This window comes from Chelonoidis abingdonii, chromosome 4, assembly GCF_003597395.2.
Source record: "Chelonoidis abingdonii isolate Lonesome George chromosome 4, CheloAbing_2.0, whole genome shotgun sequence".
NCBI lineage: Eukaryota > Metazoa > Chordata > Testudines > Testudinidae > Chelonoidis > Chelonoidis abingdonii.
Window position 1 is genome coordinate 125,223,635 of NC_133772.1, and position 16,211 is coordinate 125,239,845.

The 16,211-nt window shown below is 43.3% G+C and overlaps 1 protein-coding gene across 2 annotated transcripts in view; it reads left to right on the plus strand.

The window, feature by feature from the left end:
- The first annotated feature begins 2,043 nt into the window (after nucleotides 1-2,043).
- PPP4R4 (protein phosphatase 4 regulatory subunit 4) overlaps nucleotides 2,044-16,211 on the plus strand; it is a 123,359-nt gene continuing 109,191 nt past the window's right edge. The window contains exons 1-2 of one of the 2 annotated variants that reach the window (XM_075065658.1): nucleotides 2,044-2,641; nucleotides 3,123-3,196. In XM_075065658.1, the coding sequence (XP_074921759.1) occupies nucleotides 2,552-2,641; nucleotides 3,123-3,196 (164 nt within the window). In that variant the 5' untranslated portion in view covers nucleotides 2,044-2,551. Of the gene's footprint in view, nucleotides 2,642-3,122; nucleotides 3,197-16,211 lie in introns of those variants that run through there. The other variant, XM_075065659.1, reaches the window with a different exon arrangement.

Below are 16,211 nucleotides of genomic sequence, written 5' to 3' on the forward strand. Positions count from 1 at the left end.
TTGAGAAGAGCTCCTGGCTGCATGCCTCCTGGAACTCTGGGGTATCTTCCACCACCCCAGTACCCTCAGTCTCTGGTTCCTCCACAGCCTCCCCCATCTCCTTTCCCGGCTCTGAACTGTCCATCGTGGTCCTCGGATTTGCAGTGGGGTCACCCCCAAGTATCTTATCCAGCTCGTTGTAAAAATGGCAGATGGTGGGGGCAGCACCTGAGCGCCGGTTTCCCTCACGGGCTTTGCAATAGGCACTCCGCAGCTCCTTTACTTTGACCCTGCACTGCACCGCGTCCCGTTCATGGCCCCTATCCAGCATGGACTTTGATAGCTGGCCATAGGTATCATAATTTCTATGGCTGGAGAGCAGCTGTGACTGCACAGCTTCCTCACCCCAAACACTGATGAAGTCCTGCAGCTCACCATTGCTCCATGCTGCGGCTCGTTTGGGGCGTGGAGGCATGGTCAGTGATTGATTGATTGATTGTACTCCACGCCTGGCTGAGCAAACAGGAAGGAGATTTTTAAAATTCCCAGGGCATTTAAAGGGCGGGTCACCTGAGCCCAGGGCAGTGGAGTGTGAAAAGATGAGCAGAGTGGCCGAAAAGGTATGCTGGGATACCTCCTAATACCCTGGAGGCCAATAACAGTGCTTTTGGTGTCCACACCTGATGAGCAGTGCTGCATCACCAGCGCTGGAATCGCTACACCCCAATCAGACCAGATGTACAGCCAGCGCTGCAGCCAGGGAGTTGCAGCGTTGGCTGGGCTTTCCAAGTGTGTACACAGAGTGAGTTGCAGCGCTGTAACCCCTTCACCAGCGCTGCAACTCTCCAGTGTAGCCAAGCCTTAAGTGTATGTGTGGGAAGAGAGCCCTCACACTGGTGTGTGTGTGATGGAAGGGAGAGCTCTCACTGTGTGTGTATGTGAAAGAGAGATGGAGGAGAGAGCTTTGACACTGGATATGGGGCAGGGGTGACATGGAGGAGAGCCGTGAAATAGGGGTGTGTGATGGTGGAGAGCTCTGCCATTATTTGTGTGTGGTTGTGAGGTGTATGATGGAGGTGAGAGCCCTGACACTCTGTGTGTGTGTGTGTGTGTGTGTGTGTGTGTGGAGGAGGAAAGAGCCCTGACATTTTTCTTGGGGGCGGGGGTGAGAGCTTAGACAATATGTGGGGGGAAGGAGGATGGGACGGAAGGAGGAAAGAGACCCGACACGGGGTGTGTGTGTGTGAAATGGCGGAGAGAGCTCTGACACTGGGGTGGTGAGGGAGAAGAACCCAGACACAGGTGTGTGTGGGTGTGCGATAGAGGAGAGCCCCGTCATCGGGTGGGTGGCATGGAGGAAAGCCCTGACACAGGGCTGGGGGTGGGTGGGTGTGAGAGAGCCGAGCGCTCTGCCATCGGGTGTGAGGAGAGCCGTGACACGGGGCCGTCTGAGACAAGCGTGAGCCCCGCTCCTGGCCGGCGGGAGTCGCCTCGCTCCTAGAGGTCAAGCCCTCGCATTCCGGGGTGACCTTCGGCGGGGCAGTGGCGCCGGCGCCCCTCACCGTATCCTCCAGCGCGTTCGGATATTGCAGTGCTCGGGCAACTCTTTTGCCCCGTGAAGGCTGCTGTAGCGGCGCGTTGCCCCGGCGACCAGCTCCGCGGTGCTGGGGGCGGCTCCTGCCTTGCTCTCGGTTGTTGAGCTGCGGCTCTGCGCTTCGCCGGGGCCTCGCCGGAGAAGGGCGCGCAGCCCGGCGCTTGGAAAGCCACTGTCCTGCCCGAGGGCCGTCCCGGGGCGATGGCACCGCATCCCCCTCACTGGTGACCTACCCTGGCGGATAACGACCCGGGGATGCGCAAGGGGAGTGGGGCCTAACCGCGCCCGCCAACACCTCCTCTTGCAGGAACTGCTCCCCATCCACCGCTCTTGGGGGGCCTGCGGCAGAAGGGCCAACTGCCCCCCAACCTACCCTTTTAGGGGACTTGCCCCCATCTACCCCCTTTACACAGAAGCTCCACAAACAACTGCGCCCTTCAACCCTTGAGGGGGCGACACCCAGGGGCTGCTGCCTACCGGAGGAGAGGGGCCGCCGCCCCCGACACAGCTTGCCTCCTGCTCCGCCCCCCCGCCTGAAGAGAAGAGCATCGCTTCTGCGTGGGGGAGAAAGTCGAAGCAACCGCCCCCCTTCCACCTACAACAGGGCACGCGGAGCGAAGGGTGGGAATGCTGGTGTCTGCCGCTGCTTGCAGAGCTGGAGGGACTAAGGGAAGTAAAACAGCTGGAGAAAGTTTCCTTCCAGGAGGTTGTGTTCGGAGTCGAGTGATGCTCACAGAGAAGGAGCAGTAGGTTGTGCTGGTGCCGCATTGTGTTTGCTGAGGCCCCTCCTGAGTGGTGTGGGCTCAGCAGCTTCCTATGTGCAAGAGGCAGTCACTGCTCGACACTCAAGTCCATCGGTGGAAGGGGATGTTGCGTGGACTCTCTCCTCTCCTACTGAATGCAACGTGAGGCTTGGATGGATCCTGGTTTGCCAAGGGCTGTAGTTATTACGTGCATCCTTTAATCATCTCCTCCAAAATGGATTTTAGTCAGAATAATTTATTTGGATACATAGAAGACCTGCAGGAACTTACTATTATAGAAAGGCCGGTGCGCAGGAGTTTAAAGGTATAGCCTTTAAAACCAGAATGATGCTTTAAAATCCAGTTAGAATTATTTCAGGCTTGTATTTGTGCATAGCTGGCTGCTCTGGGAGCACCTTATTTTAAAAATTGTTTTCAGTTGTGGTGAAATTAACATTCTTGAATTCTGTTTAGTTTAGTTAATGTTTCTAGGTATAAACAAAAACATGTAAGAAAAGGTAGTTGATGTTTACAGTAACTTTCACACGTCTACGTTAATTTAAATATAGATGAAATATATAGTATAAGAATAAATGTTAGAACAGAATCTTATTAGTCACTCACATATTTCTGGCTAAAGATTTATCTGACTGAATTTGAAGGCTTATTTGAAATTTTAAGGGTTAAATTCCTATTAACCATGTAGTTATCTCAGGAGGTTGGGGAAAAAGGGTTGTTATAAGACAACTAAAACAGGGAAATAGTAATGTATTTTAAAATCATATTTTGTATTTCACACTTGATAGACACCAGAAGAAATAGAGAGATTGACTGTTGATGAAGAACTCAACGATATTGAAAGAGCCGTGTATCTACTCAGGTATGACCTAAAATATTGTTGTGAGATGTTGCTGTCCATATTGCCAGTGTCCAGTTTTTATTTTAGTCCCCTATTTCTGTTACCTTGTGTTTTTTGTCTCTAACATTTCTTGGTTTTATTCTTCTTACTGTTTGGATGATTACAAGTAGAAGCAAGATAAAATAGATGTGTTACCCTATCATGTTGTTAAACTTACACAAACTGGCATTGGATAGTATACCCCTATAGACCTACAAGTGTTTATTTGCTGAGTACGTTCCTGAGATGGCCCTCTCCATTAATGACTTGTACTTCATTTTTTTTTGCCTTGTAATTGGTTTTGCAAGGTTCACTGAGCTGAGTGTTGGTATTAAAGAGAGCCATCAGTGACTAACTTCATATTCACTCTACAGCAAGAGCAATGATTATGCAGACATGGAACAGAGCTGTTTGAGTTTATTGCATGCTTCTCGGCAGTATAAAGAAGGGGACTGTTTGAGAGATCAATCTCACAGTCCTAAGAAAATAGTATGTAACAGATCATTTTAATATTTAAGTATGCTCTTTTTTCTCATTTTACCCTCCTCTTCCAGTTCCCGAAAGTGTCTAGATACTGTTGCTTAATTGTTTTAAATTATAATTGTTTCAAACCCAGATCTCTTTTGACTCTACTACAGATGTCAACTTTGAGGGGATAAGTGTTCTGAAGGATTTTGATTTGAATATATACTTTTGTACAATACTCAGTAATTGGAGAGCCAGCTGCTAGCTTCCTCACAATTTATCTGTCAGCTATCTTTAGTGCTCTCTGAGTCCATGCTTGTTTTCAAAATTTTCAGTATGTTTTTTAGTTCCCAATTTTTTTTTTTGGTCTGGTCTGCTTGGCAGTATTTGTAGGCCTGCATTTTTGGCCATCTGCTGTACTTTTGGTAATAAATTTTAGCTATGGCTTATTTTTATTATTTTGAATGTTCTAATTATTAAAGGTCTGATCTTTCAATGTTTACTAATGCAATTATATGAGTAGTCCTGTTGATTCCAATGGAAGTACAAGAGAATAGGGATCAGAGCTCTAGTTTGTAGTTATACCCGGTAAGTGTTTTAGGTCATTATATCATAATAATCACTAGTTTCTTTTCTGCATGATGGCAATTTTTTTTCTTCCTTTCCTGATTAAAGATCATGTTTCCAACAATATGTCATTATTGGAACACTGTCTGAGTAAAGGGTAAGAAAGAGCCTCATTGTCATATCTTTCATTTTGCTAGTTGCTTTTCAACCTGGCCTTGGACTCTTCTTGACTTGCTTTTCTCCTTTCTCTGTGACCTGCCCAGCTGTTCCAGGGACATACTTTTTTTGCCTTGCAAAGATGTTTGTATGTCTATCTAATTGTAGTCCTTATATTGTTTAAGTAGCTTTCATCTATACTTGATAAGCTTTTTATGAAATGATTTCTTATTGTAATAAAACTGTCTGGGGTATATATGTTTATCCAGTGGAAACTTTTGTCACTTGATCCCATGGAAGACATTTTCCCCTCTTATGCTGGGTGGGCTAAAGTGGGAAAAAAGGACCTGGAATGGCACCCAGCCTGTAGCAGAAGTGGTATCCTCTCTGTCACACTATGATGTATTTTTGTCTCCAATATTCTTATCTATTATATCATATTCTCCCCCCCACCACCCCATCCCCACCTATTCTTCTTTGCCAGTGATGTCAGCTTTTCATTCCGAGGTCTATGTACCTTCTTCCACGCTGGGCCTTGTGCATAGGCACTGATACCTATGAAAAATTAATCGATTTAGTGAGAACTGGGTTGAGTTCCAGATGGAGAAAGTTGATGCTTTGTCTGTTCATAATAATTTAAGAAATTCCATTTTTATGTTTATATATATATGTAAAAGTATATTTTATATTATGATTGTATCCCACTTGCTCTATCTTTCCTATTGTCAACTTATCATCTTAGGGCTCTGATCCAGCAAACACATATATGGATGCTTAACTTTATTAAAGTGAGTAGTTCTTGGTCCTTATAGTAGTAATGTGTTTGTACACATTACTAGCACAATAGGGGTCCAATCCTGTCTGAGGTATTTAGATGCTGCAATAATATAAATATTTGATAATAACAAAAAGCACCTGAAAGCGAGAGTCCTGTCTGAATCCTCACATTACAACATACCTTAGTCTCTTAAAACAAAATGAACAATATTTTAATATTATTTCCTACACGCTAATGTAATTTTTGTTGTGCTCAGAGTTATTTTTCTCAAGTCCTTTGCTACTGAATCACTAGTCTGCAGTTAGATGTTGTCACCTTTCTTGTGGAGAACAGTAGTAACATTTTAGTTGTCTGAGATTTTTGATGCATGAATTACTGTGTTTTTTTCTACTGAATTTCCCTGCATACTCTATGATGATGTCTTAATTCCTCAGCTTTCTTATCTGTCTCATCAATCAGTGCCTATTTTTCAGGTCTAGTTTTACTTGCTCTCTTCATATTTTAGGCAGAACTGATAGGGGTAATATTAATATGGGTTTCAAGTGCAGAACTGATGGTGGACTGTAAAGGGCAGGATTGATTTTTGGGGTGCCATTAATTGCTAGGCAGGGAGCATGGGTAGATGTGTGGGTAATGAGACACTCCACACACTTTTTTTCAGGGTCCTTTAAGCGCTGATTGTGTGTGTATAGTGCATAATATACCGGAGCCCCAAAGCTTGATTGGAGCCTCCAGATGCTACTGCAATTCAAATAACACTGATCTGCTTTTGGTGATGTATTACTTTCATGAGGATCTTGTTTTATTTTAATTCTAGTTTGATCACTGCCTGTGAACAGATTTTTGTTTTGTGGACTCAACAGTACTGTTTTTTGGTTTTTTTGGTAACTTTGATTGTCTTGTCTACATTGTTTCTACAAAGGGAAAACTTGTGCTCTAAATTTATATGTGTATGTATGTGTGTGTGTGTATATATATATATATATATATAATATATATTTTTGCAGGTAAATCCTTCCTTATCCAAGTGACTTTTGAGAACAGTCAAATTTTGAAAAATGAAATTCTGGTGTTAAGCAGATGTTTTATAATTTCAGATAATCAGTGTTTTGGAGAACTAGGTTTAAATAACTGGTGCAATAATTGAAAGGCAGCATGGTCTAGTGCAGACATGGGCAGACTATGGCCCGCTGGCCACATCCGGCCCATGGGACCATCTTGGCCGGCTCTTGAGCTCTCAGCTGGGGAGGCTAGCCCCCGGCTCCTTCCCTGCAGCCTCAGCTCTCTGTTTCTCCAGTGCTCTGGGTGGCGGGGCTGGAAGTTTCTGCTGGGCAGTGTGGCTGTGAGAACTGCCGTATGTAGTGTATTAAATTGCTCCCCATAGGAATGTGCTACTTACAGTGTACTACTTACAACTGCCAGTCCTAGTGCTCTGTAAGTAGCACATTCCTACGGGGAGCAATTTAATACACTATACCCTGAGTAGGGAAGGCTGAGCCTCCCCAAACAGCTAGGCCCCCACCCCTATCCACCCCCTCCCATGTATACGGGATATATCCAAGCTAGATGTGTGTTTCACTAGTATCCTGTAAATAATTTCAATAGAAAACACGTACTGACAAGTGTGTGTGGTTCTTATTTATTTTTTGAGAGAATAAGTGGTGAGGTGCCTTGGCTTAGTTGCTGAATCTGCCTCATGAGCTACAGATGTTCATACTCTCCTTGGGTTCTCACAGGATGTAAATAACAACGCCAGTCAGTAATCTGTCCCACTCTTGGTAAGAACCATCGAGTCCTCATGTGCGTCCTATTCAGCGTCCTTATATATGTACTCGTGTTGGGTGTGAGAGTCGTAGAGAGTGAAGAGACCTCCGAGAGGGAGACTCGTGCGCGTCTACTCTCGATTTCCAATGACTCGCCTTTAGAAAGCGCACTCTTAGATAGTAAGATTCGGCGTGAGGACCTGACATACCTAATGTAGTGACCAATCCATGTGGTTCACATGTGACACGTGTCTACCATAGCTCTAGCGAGATTCCGCGTGGTGCGTGACTTTCATCCTTTTTGGCGCGCATTGGCCACGTGACCCACACCCTCTTCCTAGATGGCGACTCTACCACCAAGAACATGTCTCCTCTCCTGCTCCATGTCTGTACTTAATGCATGTTATTCTTCTCTCAGTCCTCCCACATGGTGGATTATGTGGCGCGTACTCTACTTCGATCTCCTCGTCATTGTCCGATACTTCGGACTGTCTAGTCTTCTGTGTTCATCTCTCTCTGGCACTGTCCTTCTCTTGCGCTTCTTTTTGAAGCTGGAATTCTAGTCTTGTTAGCCCTTTTATACGAACAAGCAGGCTACTATAGGCGGTTCAGTGGCTGACGCTCTCACTTTGATGTACGTTGCTCTATAGTCAGTGTAGTGTAATAATTGGTAGTGAGTGTAATCTCTCCTCTGGCCATGGAGAGACCCTCCACCATCGCACTTGTACTGTTGTCTCCTATCGAGGAAACTCATGGTGACATATGATGAGGCCTTTATAACTCGCTGGTGATCCCTGCGCGATGCCTAGTGGGCAAGTTTTGTCCTGTAATCCTGGCTGGCTAATCTGACTAACTGATTCTCGTTTCTGATTACCCTTGGGCGAGTGCCCTAGAATGTCTTATCACTACAATTACACTGGTGCATTAGTGTAATCGGGCTTTGCTGCATGTCTCCTGGTTTTCTAAGCGCATGATAGCAGGCGCACACGCAGTGCTCAGTGAAGATGCCTCTAGTTGGAGCGTTATAGAACATGGTACCTCTATATCAGCGCTCTGATTCGTCGGTAAAGGTGCTAACTCATCTCAAACCACACATATTTATATATAATTGCGAAAACTCATGAATAGCTCATTCAGCGCAGCTCTTTCCTATCTCAGACTTGTTTCCCTTGGGAAGATGAGGTCACTCAGTGCGAGTCCAGTGAATATGTCTCGATTTGCCTAGCCGTAGAGAAAGAATATCATTGTGAAAATGTTGCTATCTTCTAGCCATTAACGTATAAATCTCGTGCTTTTGAGTAATGTACACCACGAGTAAGTTTAAATCGTGTACCTTAGTCGAACTAAATATAATATGATCAAATAACTCTCGACACTATGGTTAATATGTATATCTTCATTAGTGTGATACAATATGTAAGTACAATATAAATAAATCACTCACAAAATATACACTAACAGAACATAGTCGTGTAACGCCTCTAGAGAATGGCCATAGGTATGACTTCTTTTCCTCGATAATGTTTCCTCATGTATATTCACGCCTTGTCGCCCTCCATTCTCTAGTCTTGCTCAAATCAGAGAATATGAATTCATGAACCGCTAGCGAATGAAGACTATATCTACCCCTTCATCTCGAAAATCCTGTATCCACTCACGTGGCTGAGGCCACTGCAGGCATTCTCTCATATGCTCCATTCGTTCATCAGAAGTCAGTAGTAAGGTGCCAATATGCCATGTGATTAGTGAAACCCACAACTGACACTCCAATATTGTATTACATTATATACTTGGCTGGCCCAAACCCATACACTCATCCTAAAGATCACCTTCTCAGGTCAATAGAATGTGTGTCTGTTCTCTCTGAAACAACATACCTATCAACCTTCAAATTAGACCAGATTCTATAGTCAGTCTACAGCGCTGGAAGAAGTGTTATAAAGAAGCGTCTCAGAATAATATCTGACGCATCTGTGAGGCGTAACGTAACATATTAGTGTAGCAGATATATAAACTGCGACTTAGACTATAATGATCGTCGATAAATGTTATTCTCATAGCGCAGCGAATCTCTGCTACCAGTCAAACTACTATCTGTGAACGTCCAGTTGTCCTTACATCTTATCATATGCTCTGCAAGAAGTACGTGGTGAGGCAGATACGAGCTAGCATTTAGTAAGGTCCTGTTTCTAGTAGACGTGTGGCCATAGGGGGCTGGCTAGTGGCCAGACCATCTGTGCGGAGATCTGTTGATATATTCTTAAGTTGGTGTGTACGGCGATGAGTGGGCGTAGTGCACGACGTTCGCAGCTGAGCGAGCGATCTGAAGTACTGATCGTTATCCTCTGTGAACAACGCTCTCATAATACTTATGACTCTCCAGCGTATCCGCGCGAGCCATAGCGGCAGCCACAGTGCCTTCCCAATGGGGGCATCCATCGAGATCTAGGGCCGCCAGACATATCATCGCTGACTGCTAACGGCTAGCGTACAAATTTAGAAGAGCAATGAGCCCCTCCGGCGTCTCGTTGTCCCGTGGCGAGAGTCGCTCTCAGTCTCTGGCTTTCCTAGTGCTCCATCGCGCGTGGCTACCTCAGAGCCTACGGACAGCTCTTGGAATCATGCGAGCGTGTGGCTCGTAGATTCTGACGTTATCTGCTGGAGCGTCTGATAATTATCATGTCCTCACCAACAATAGAAGCACATGTGTGTCAAACTTACACCCACGATATCTATGCCCAATAACCTATATTAGCGAAACCATAGACGGCTGTAGGATACACAATAAGCTGCATCGTAATAAAGGTACGTCATTACAAAATCAATGATCCGAATTAACAGGGTAGTGCACCATAATTTATATCTTCTGCGAGCATTCTTTATCTCTCTGCATTAGAGGGGCACTACTGGCTGAGTGCTCATCCTCTCCTCATCAACCAGCTCTGCAGCGCGCCACCCCTAGGTATGCCGGACTCGCACCTTGGCACTCAGAACTTTCCTCGTACCCAAAATAACAGCGAGTACACACACTTCTTCATGCTCGCACAGAGGAGTCTCCTGACACTTCGCAGACCGTCGCTATCGGTTATGTCCAGTTGCAGTTAGTCACAACCTAGTAGCCATCCCGCCTCCCGCAGTGCCCAATCGAACCCCAATCTGTCACACTGCCTCGGCATGGCCCGGCCTCTGCCCCCTATCAACCCTTTCCCTGCTTCTCACCCCGACGCCCCTGCAGAACCCCTGCCCCATCCACCATCTGTCCCCGCTCCCTGTACCGACTGCCCCCCATCCAACCCCTCCTCTCATTCCTGACTGCCCTCCCAGGACCCTTGCCCCGACTGCCCCCCTGCTGCCCCCCACAGAACCCTGACCCGTCCACCCCACCTGCTCATTGTTGCCTGACCACCCCCTCCCAGGACACCCCACCTCCATGCAACCCCCCACGTCCTCTGACTGCCCCAACCCCTATCAACCCCCCAGCCCCTGACAATACAGTTTTGGAACCCGATGAGGCCCTCAGGCAAAAAAGTTTGCCCACTCCTGGTCTAGTGGAATGATCATGTGGCTCCAAATCAGGAAGTCATTAAATGTAATAACATCTGACACTGATTCCCTTTGGGCAAGTCATTTAATTCCGCAGTCTAAGTTTGCACACCTATAAAATGGGGGAAATAAAACTTGTCTGTCTCACAGAGGTGTTGGCAGCTAAGTAACATCCTTAATTACTTTGGGGCATAATGTCAATAGCAAAATGATGATAATTATTATTTGTATTATTGTAGCAGTTAGAAGCCCTAAACATGGACCAAGACCCCCTTGTGCTAGGTGCTGTACAAACAGAACAAAAAGACTGTCCCTACCCTAAGGAGCTTACAACCTAAGTTTGATACAGGAGACAACAGATGGATATAGACAGACAAGAGAGCCCAGCTAAACAATGAGACCGTATTGGTCAGCATGATATGCAGTGATGGATTATGACTGTTAAAAGGTACATATTATTTGTTGCAAAGATATTTGATTTGGTATTGGGATAGTATCTATCACTGGCATGCATGTTGGTCTGTGATTATTTTCTGAAGCCTTCTGTGATAAATTTCCCTAGTGGTCTTACTTTACTGCATGTATAACAGGGGTAGGCAACCTATGGCATGCGTGCCAAAGGCGGCACGTGAGCTGATTTTCAGTGGCACTCACACTGCCCATGTCCTGGCCACCAGTCAGGGAGGCGCTGCATTTTAAATTAATTTTAAATGAAGCTTCTTAAATATTTTGAAACTTTATTTACTTTACATACAACAATAGTTTAGTTATATATTATGGACTTATAGAAAGAGACTTTCTAAAAAGGTTAAAATGTATTACTGGCACGCGAAACCTTAAATTAGAGTGAATAAATGAAGACTCGACACACCATTTCTAAAAGGTTGCCAACCCCTGATGTATGGTATTGTATTCCGCTACTCTGGTTTGTTTCTTTATGCTTGCTTATTTTTGAAAGCTTCCGGGACTTGCCATTTCTGTTGTATTGAAAATGACAGAGGAATAGTATGTTATCAAGTTAGAAGGTTCAATTATTCACCCTTTTGGGAACATGCTTTGTAGTAGGAAGCATCTTGTCTCACAGTTTTAAAAAAATCACTATATTTTAGCAAAGCATTTAATGCCAAAGATTATTGTAGACTAAGGAAAACTTGTTATAGATATGAACTAATGCAACTCTTAGAACCTTAGCATGTTTATATAAGCACAATAACTGCAGAAACACTACCTTATCACAGACATCTTAGATCAACTGGTGTATTTGCAAATTTTAGTGAACTTTTATAAATTTACGTTGTTGCTAACATCAAGCAATTCAAAAATCATGAGATTTTACTAATAATAAATCTTGGGTTTTTTGTTTGCCTTCTTTTTGTTGTAGATGAGAGCTGAGATTTTCATTTAAGTGTACAACTCCAGGAGCTGAAGCTTTTAAGATAATTTCATTGCAAGTCTTGCAGTATTTAAGGTTATGAGAACTGGTAAAACTGCTTCAAAACATAAGACTTCACATTTTGTGGCCATGGTGTCTATGCAGGATTTTGAAATATCCAATTGTTGTATTCAGCAATGTAGCAAAATATTCTTTTATCTGCATCATTAAGTTGCAAATATTAACATAACAAACAAGACTTTCTTTCTCTTCACTTTTCTTTTATGTTCTTAGGCATGCTTGTGATTGTAGCCTAACAACTTTTTGTTCTTATTTTGTAAGCTGCAGTATTGAAGTTGCATTATTGATCCATTTATTTGCATAAATTAGTTGTCTGACATTTTTTCTGTTATGCAAATAAATTCACTGATAAGAAGTTAGTGAAGCAAAAAATCCAAAAAGAGAACTTTTTTCCTGAGTGAGTGCTAAATAGCTTTTTATTAAATTCAGTTCTGTGAAAATATTATCTTTGTTTATATTGACGACTTTAAAATATTTTAAATGCAACAAACGAGTCTGTAAAAAGTCAAAGGTAATTAAATATTTGTCATAGCTGAACTTTGAAAGGTAGTTGAGAGTGACTCAGCTATACAGAGTGGAGGGTAGCACCATGCTCCTGAGAAACCTCTTAACGCTGAAGACAGGGAAGAGGTAAAACTGTTGCAGATTCCCCCTGTTCTCACAGACATTGGATGGCCTTCTGTACAATCAGGAACTGGTGAGATGGAGTGGGGAAGATGGGGCAGCAGCTGCTCTGTACGCCACTATCCCCCTTGAGAGAGAGAAGCTTTCCAGGCTTGAGAGATAAATGAGCTTCTAATGAAAAAAAATAATGCTGCAGTGACATCTTTAACCAAAGATATGGTTATTCCCTCAGAGGAAGACTTGTACAAATACCATATTGAATGGAAGGTAGAAAAAGAACTTGGCATCTAGATACCACTGTGATGGGAGCACTAGAAATGTGTAAAACTCTGCAGTGTTATTTCCCAAAGTTAACATTTTAGTGGCATTCTAAATTTAAATTTGAGAACTCTTTCAAAACATACTCATTTTTCCATATCAGCCTTTGGATAGAACTTGCTAGTCTGAGACCTAGCCTATTCTTCAGTATTTAGCCTGATACTAAATATTCTTCAGTATTTAGCCTTGCCAGTCTTTGGAAATATGAGACTCCTCAGTCAAATATCTCAATTAATTAAAACTTGCTTTCTTATGACTGTCATGTGCAACAGAGTTTATAAAATCACTGCTCTCCCTGTAACTAACTATGCTGTATCTTCCATAAGAAGATCATTTTAAGAACACACCTTTGCCATTTATTTGCCATTGAATGCTAGCTGTGGGGGTACAAAGAGTAATTTAAATTGTCTTGAATGTCAAGTAATTCCCCCCCACCTCAAAAAAATGCTCAAAATATTTAGTCTAGAGAAACAATAGACTGAAATAAACTCTTAACATCTGGTTAAGTTACTGAAGTCCTCAAAATAGAGACTTCAAGTTGCAGAGAATTCACCATTTACATTAGTTTAAACCTGCAAGTAACCTGTGTCCCATGCTGCAAAGGAAGGCGAACCCCCCCTAGAGTCTCTGCCAATCTGATGGGGGGAAATTCCTTCCCGACCCCAAATGTGGTAATCAGTTAGACCCTGAGCATGTGGGCATGGCCCACCAGGCAGATAACTGGGAAAGAATTTTCTGTAGTACCTGAGAGCCTCCCCATCTAGTATCCCGTCTCCAGCCACTGGGGATTTTTGCTACTGGCAGATGCCGATGGGCCACATGCCATCGTAGGCAGTCCCTTCATACCATTCCCTCCATGAACTAATCAAGTTCATTCTTGAAGCTAGTTAGGTTTTTTGCCCCACTGCTTCCCTTGGAAGGCTTTACAAGAACTTCACTCCTCTGATAGTTAGAAACTTTCCCTTAATTTCAAGCCTGAAGTTGTTGATGGCCAATTTATAGCCATTTGTTCTTGTTTATACATTAGTGCTTAACTTAAATAACTCCTCTCTGTGATGGGTTTCTCCCCCACTCCTCCCCAGGGTGCCACTTGGAACTGAGGTACCACTGAGCCCGCCTGACCCACTAGCCTGGGTTCCCTTTAAACTGCGCTGCTATGCAGCTTGTCAAGGCCTTTCCCAGGCTTCAGATATGGGACAACTCAGCTAAGGAATTGCCCAGTACTCAAGAGCACACACCCCTCTAGAGGGTAAACCCACAATTGTACTGTCTTGCGTTACATAGAGAACTGTACAGTATAAACTCATGAAATTCGCCCCCTTCCCTCAATGTGGAGAGGGATATATATAGCATTCTGCCCCAATGTATGATTTCCACACACATTGGTTTTAGAAAAAACAAAACAAGTTTATTAACTACAAGAGATAGGTTTTTAAGTGATTGTAAGGAATAGCAAACAGATCAAAGCAGATTACCTAGAAAATAAAACAAATATGCAATTTAAGCTTAGTATACTAAAGAAACAGGTTATAAGTAGCAAATTCTTACCCTAAATGTTGTTTTAGGTAGATTGCAGAGATTCATGAAGCCGAGCTACACTGGCTTGCAGCTTAAAACTCCAGATATTCCTTTAACAGTCGAGACAATCCTCTTGCCTGGGCTCAGTCCTTCTCCCCTAGTCCAGACTACTACTTCTCAGGTGTTTCCCACAAGTGTTTCTTGGGCAGTGAGTCAATGAAGAATGAACCATGATGATGTCAATCCCCTGCCTTAAATCATTTTTACATATGGCGGAAATCCTTTGTCTCCCAGTGTGATTTCCACCCCCAGTCAGTGGAAAAATACTAATATTATCATGGAGTCCAGTACCAGGTTACTTGGTCACATGTCCCTGCAGCCATAACTTTGAGGCTGTTTGTAGCGTCCCCAGGAAGACTTCCTGGTGGGAAATTAGCATCTTCAATGACCTATTGTTTTCCCTAATGGCCCTTCCCAACCGGCTATCCAGACTGATTTCATTCTGTCTAGTGGGTGTTCCCCAGGGGTAAACACATTTGTAATAGATGCATAGACAATATTCCTAACTTGAGATGCAAAAATGATCCATACATACAAATAGGTTAATCATATTCAGGAAATCATATCCTTTCCAATGATATCTCATATGATCCACCTTGCATAAAATACATCTTAGTTATGCCATAATCATATCATAACCATATCTCTATGAAGAATATGGGGTGTAGTGTCACACTCTCCTTCCTTGGTATTTATCCCTCTTATGTATTTATAGAGAGGAATCATATTTCACCTCATCCTTCTTTTGGTTAGGCTAAACAGCCATGTTCTTTGAGTCTCCTCTCATAAGTTAGTTTTTCCATTCCTAGTAGCCCTTCTCTGCGCCTTTTCCACTTTGAATTAATCTTTCTTAAACATGGGAGACCAGAATTGTACATGGTATTCCAGATGAGGTCTCACCAGTGCCTGTATAAGGTTACTAGCACTTCCCTGTCTCTACTGAAATACCTTGCCTGATGTATCCTAGGACAGCATTAGGCTTTTTCCTGAATCACATTGATGGACCATAGTCATCCTGTGATCAACCAATACACCCAGGTCTTTCTCCTCTCCTGTTGCTTCCAACTGATAAGTTCCTAGCTTATAGACAAAAATCTTGTTCGTCCCTAAATGCATGACCTTGCACTTTGTATTATTAAATTTCATCCCATTTCTATTAGTCCAGTTTGCAAGATCATCCAGTTCTTCTTGTATGATATTCTGGTTCTCCTCCTTATTGGCTATACCCCTCAACTTTATGTCATCCGCAAATTTTATTAGCACACTCACACTTTTTGTGCCAAGGTTATTAATGACAGTGTTAAATAAGATTGGCCCCAAGAGTGGTTCTTGAGGAATTCCACTAGGAACCTCTCTCCAGCCTGACAATTCACCTTTCAATATGACCCATTGTAGTCTCCCCTTTAATTAATTCCTTATCTACCTTTCAATTGTTATATTAATCCTCATCTTTTCCAATATAACTAATAATTTCCCATGTGAAGGTGTATCAGTTACATTACTGAAATCCAGGTAGATGAGGTCTACTGCATTTCCTTTGTCTAAAAAAATCAGTTATCTTCTCAAAGAAGGAAATCAGGTGGTCTGGCGTGATCTACCTTTTGTAAAACCATGTTGTATTTATTTCAATTACTGTTCACTATTTTCTCTTTCAAACTTTGTTCCAAGATCTTTTATACAACAGAGGTCAAACTAACAGGCCTGTAGTTTCCTGGATCACTTTTTTCCCCTTTCTAGGCATAGAAACTATAT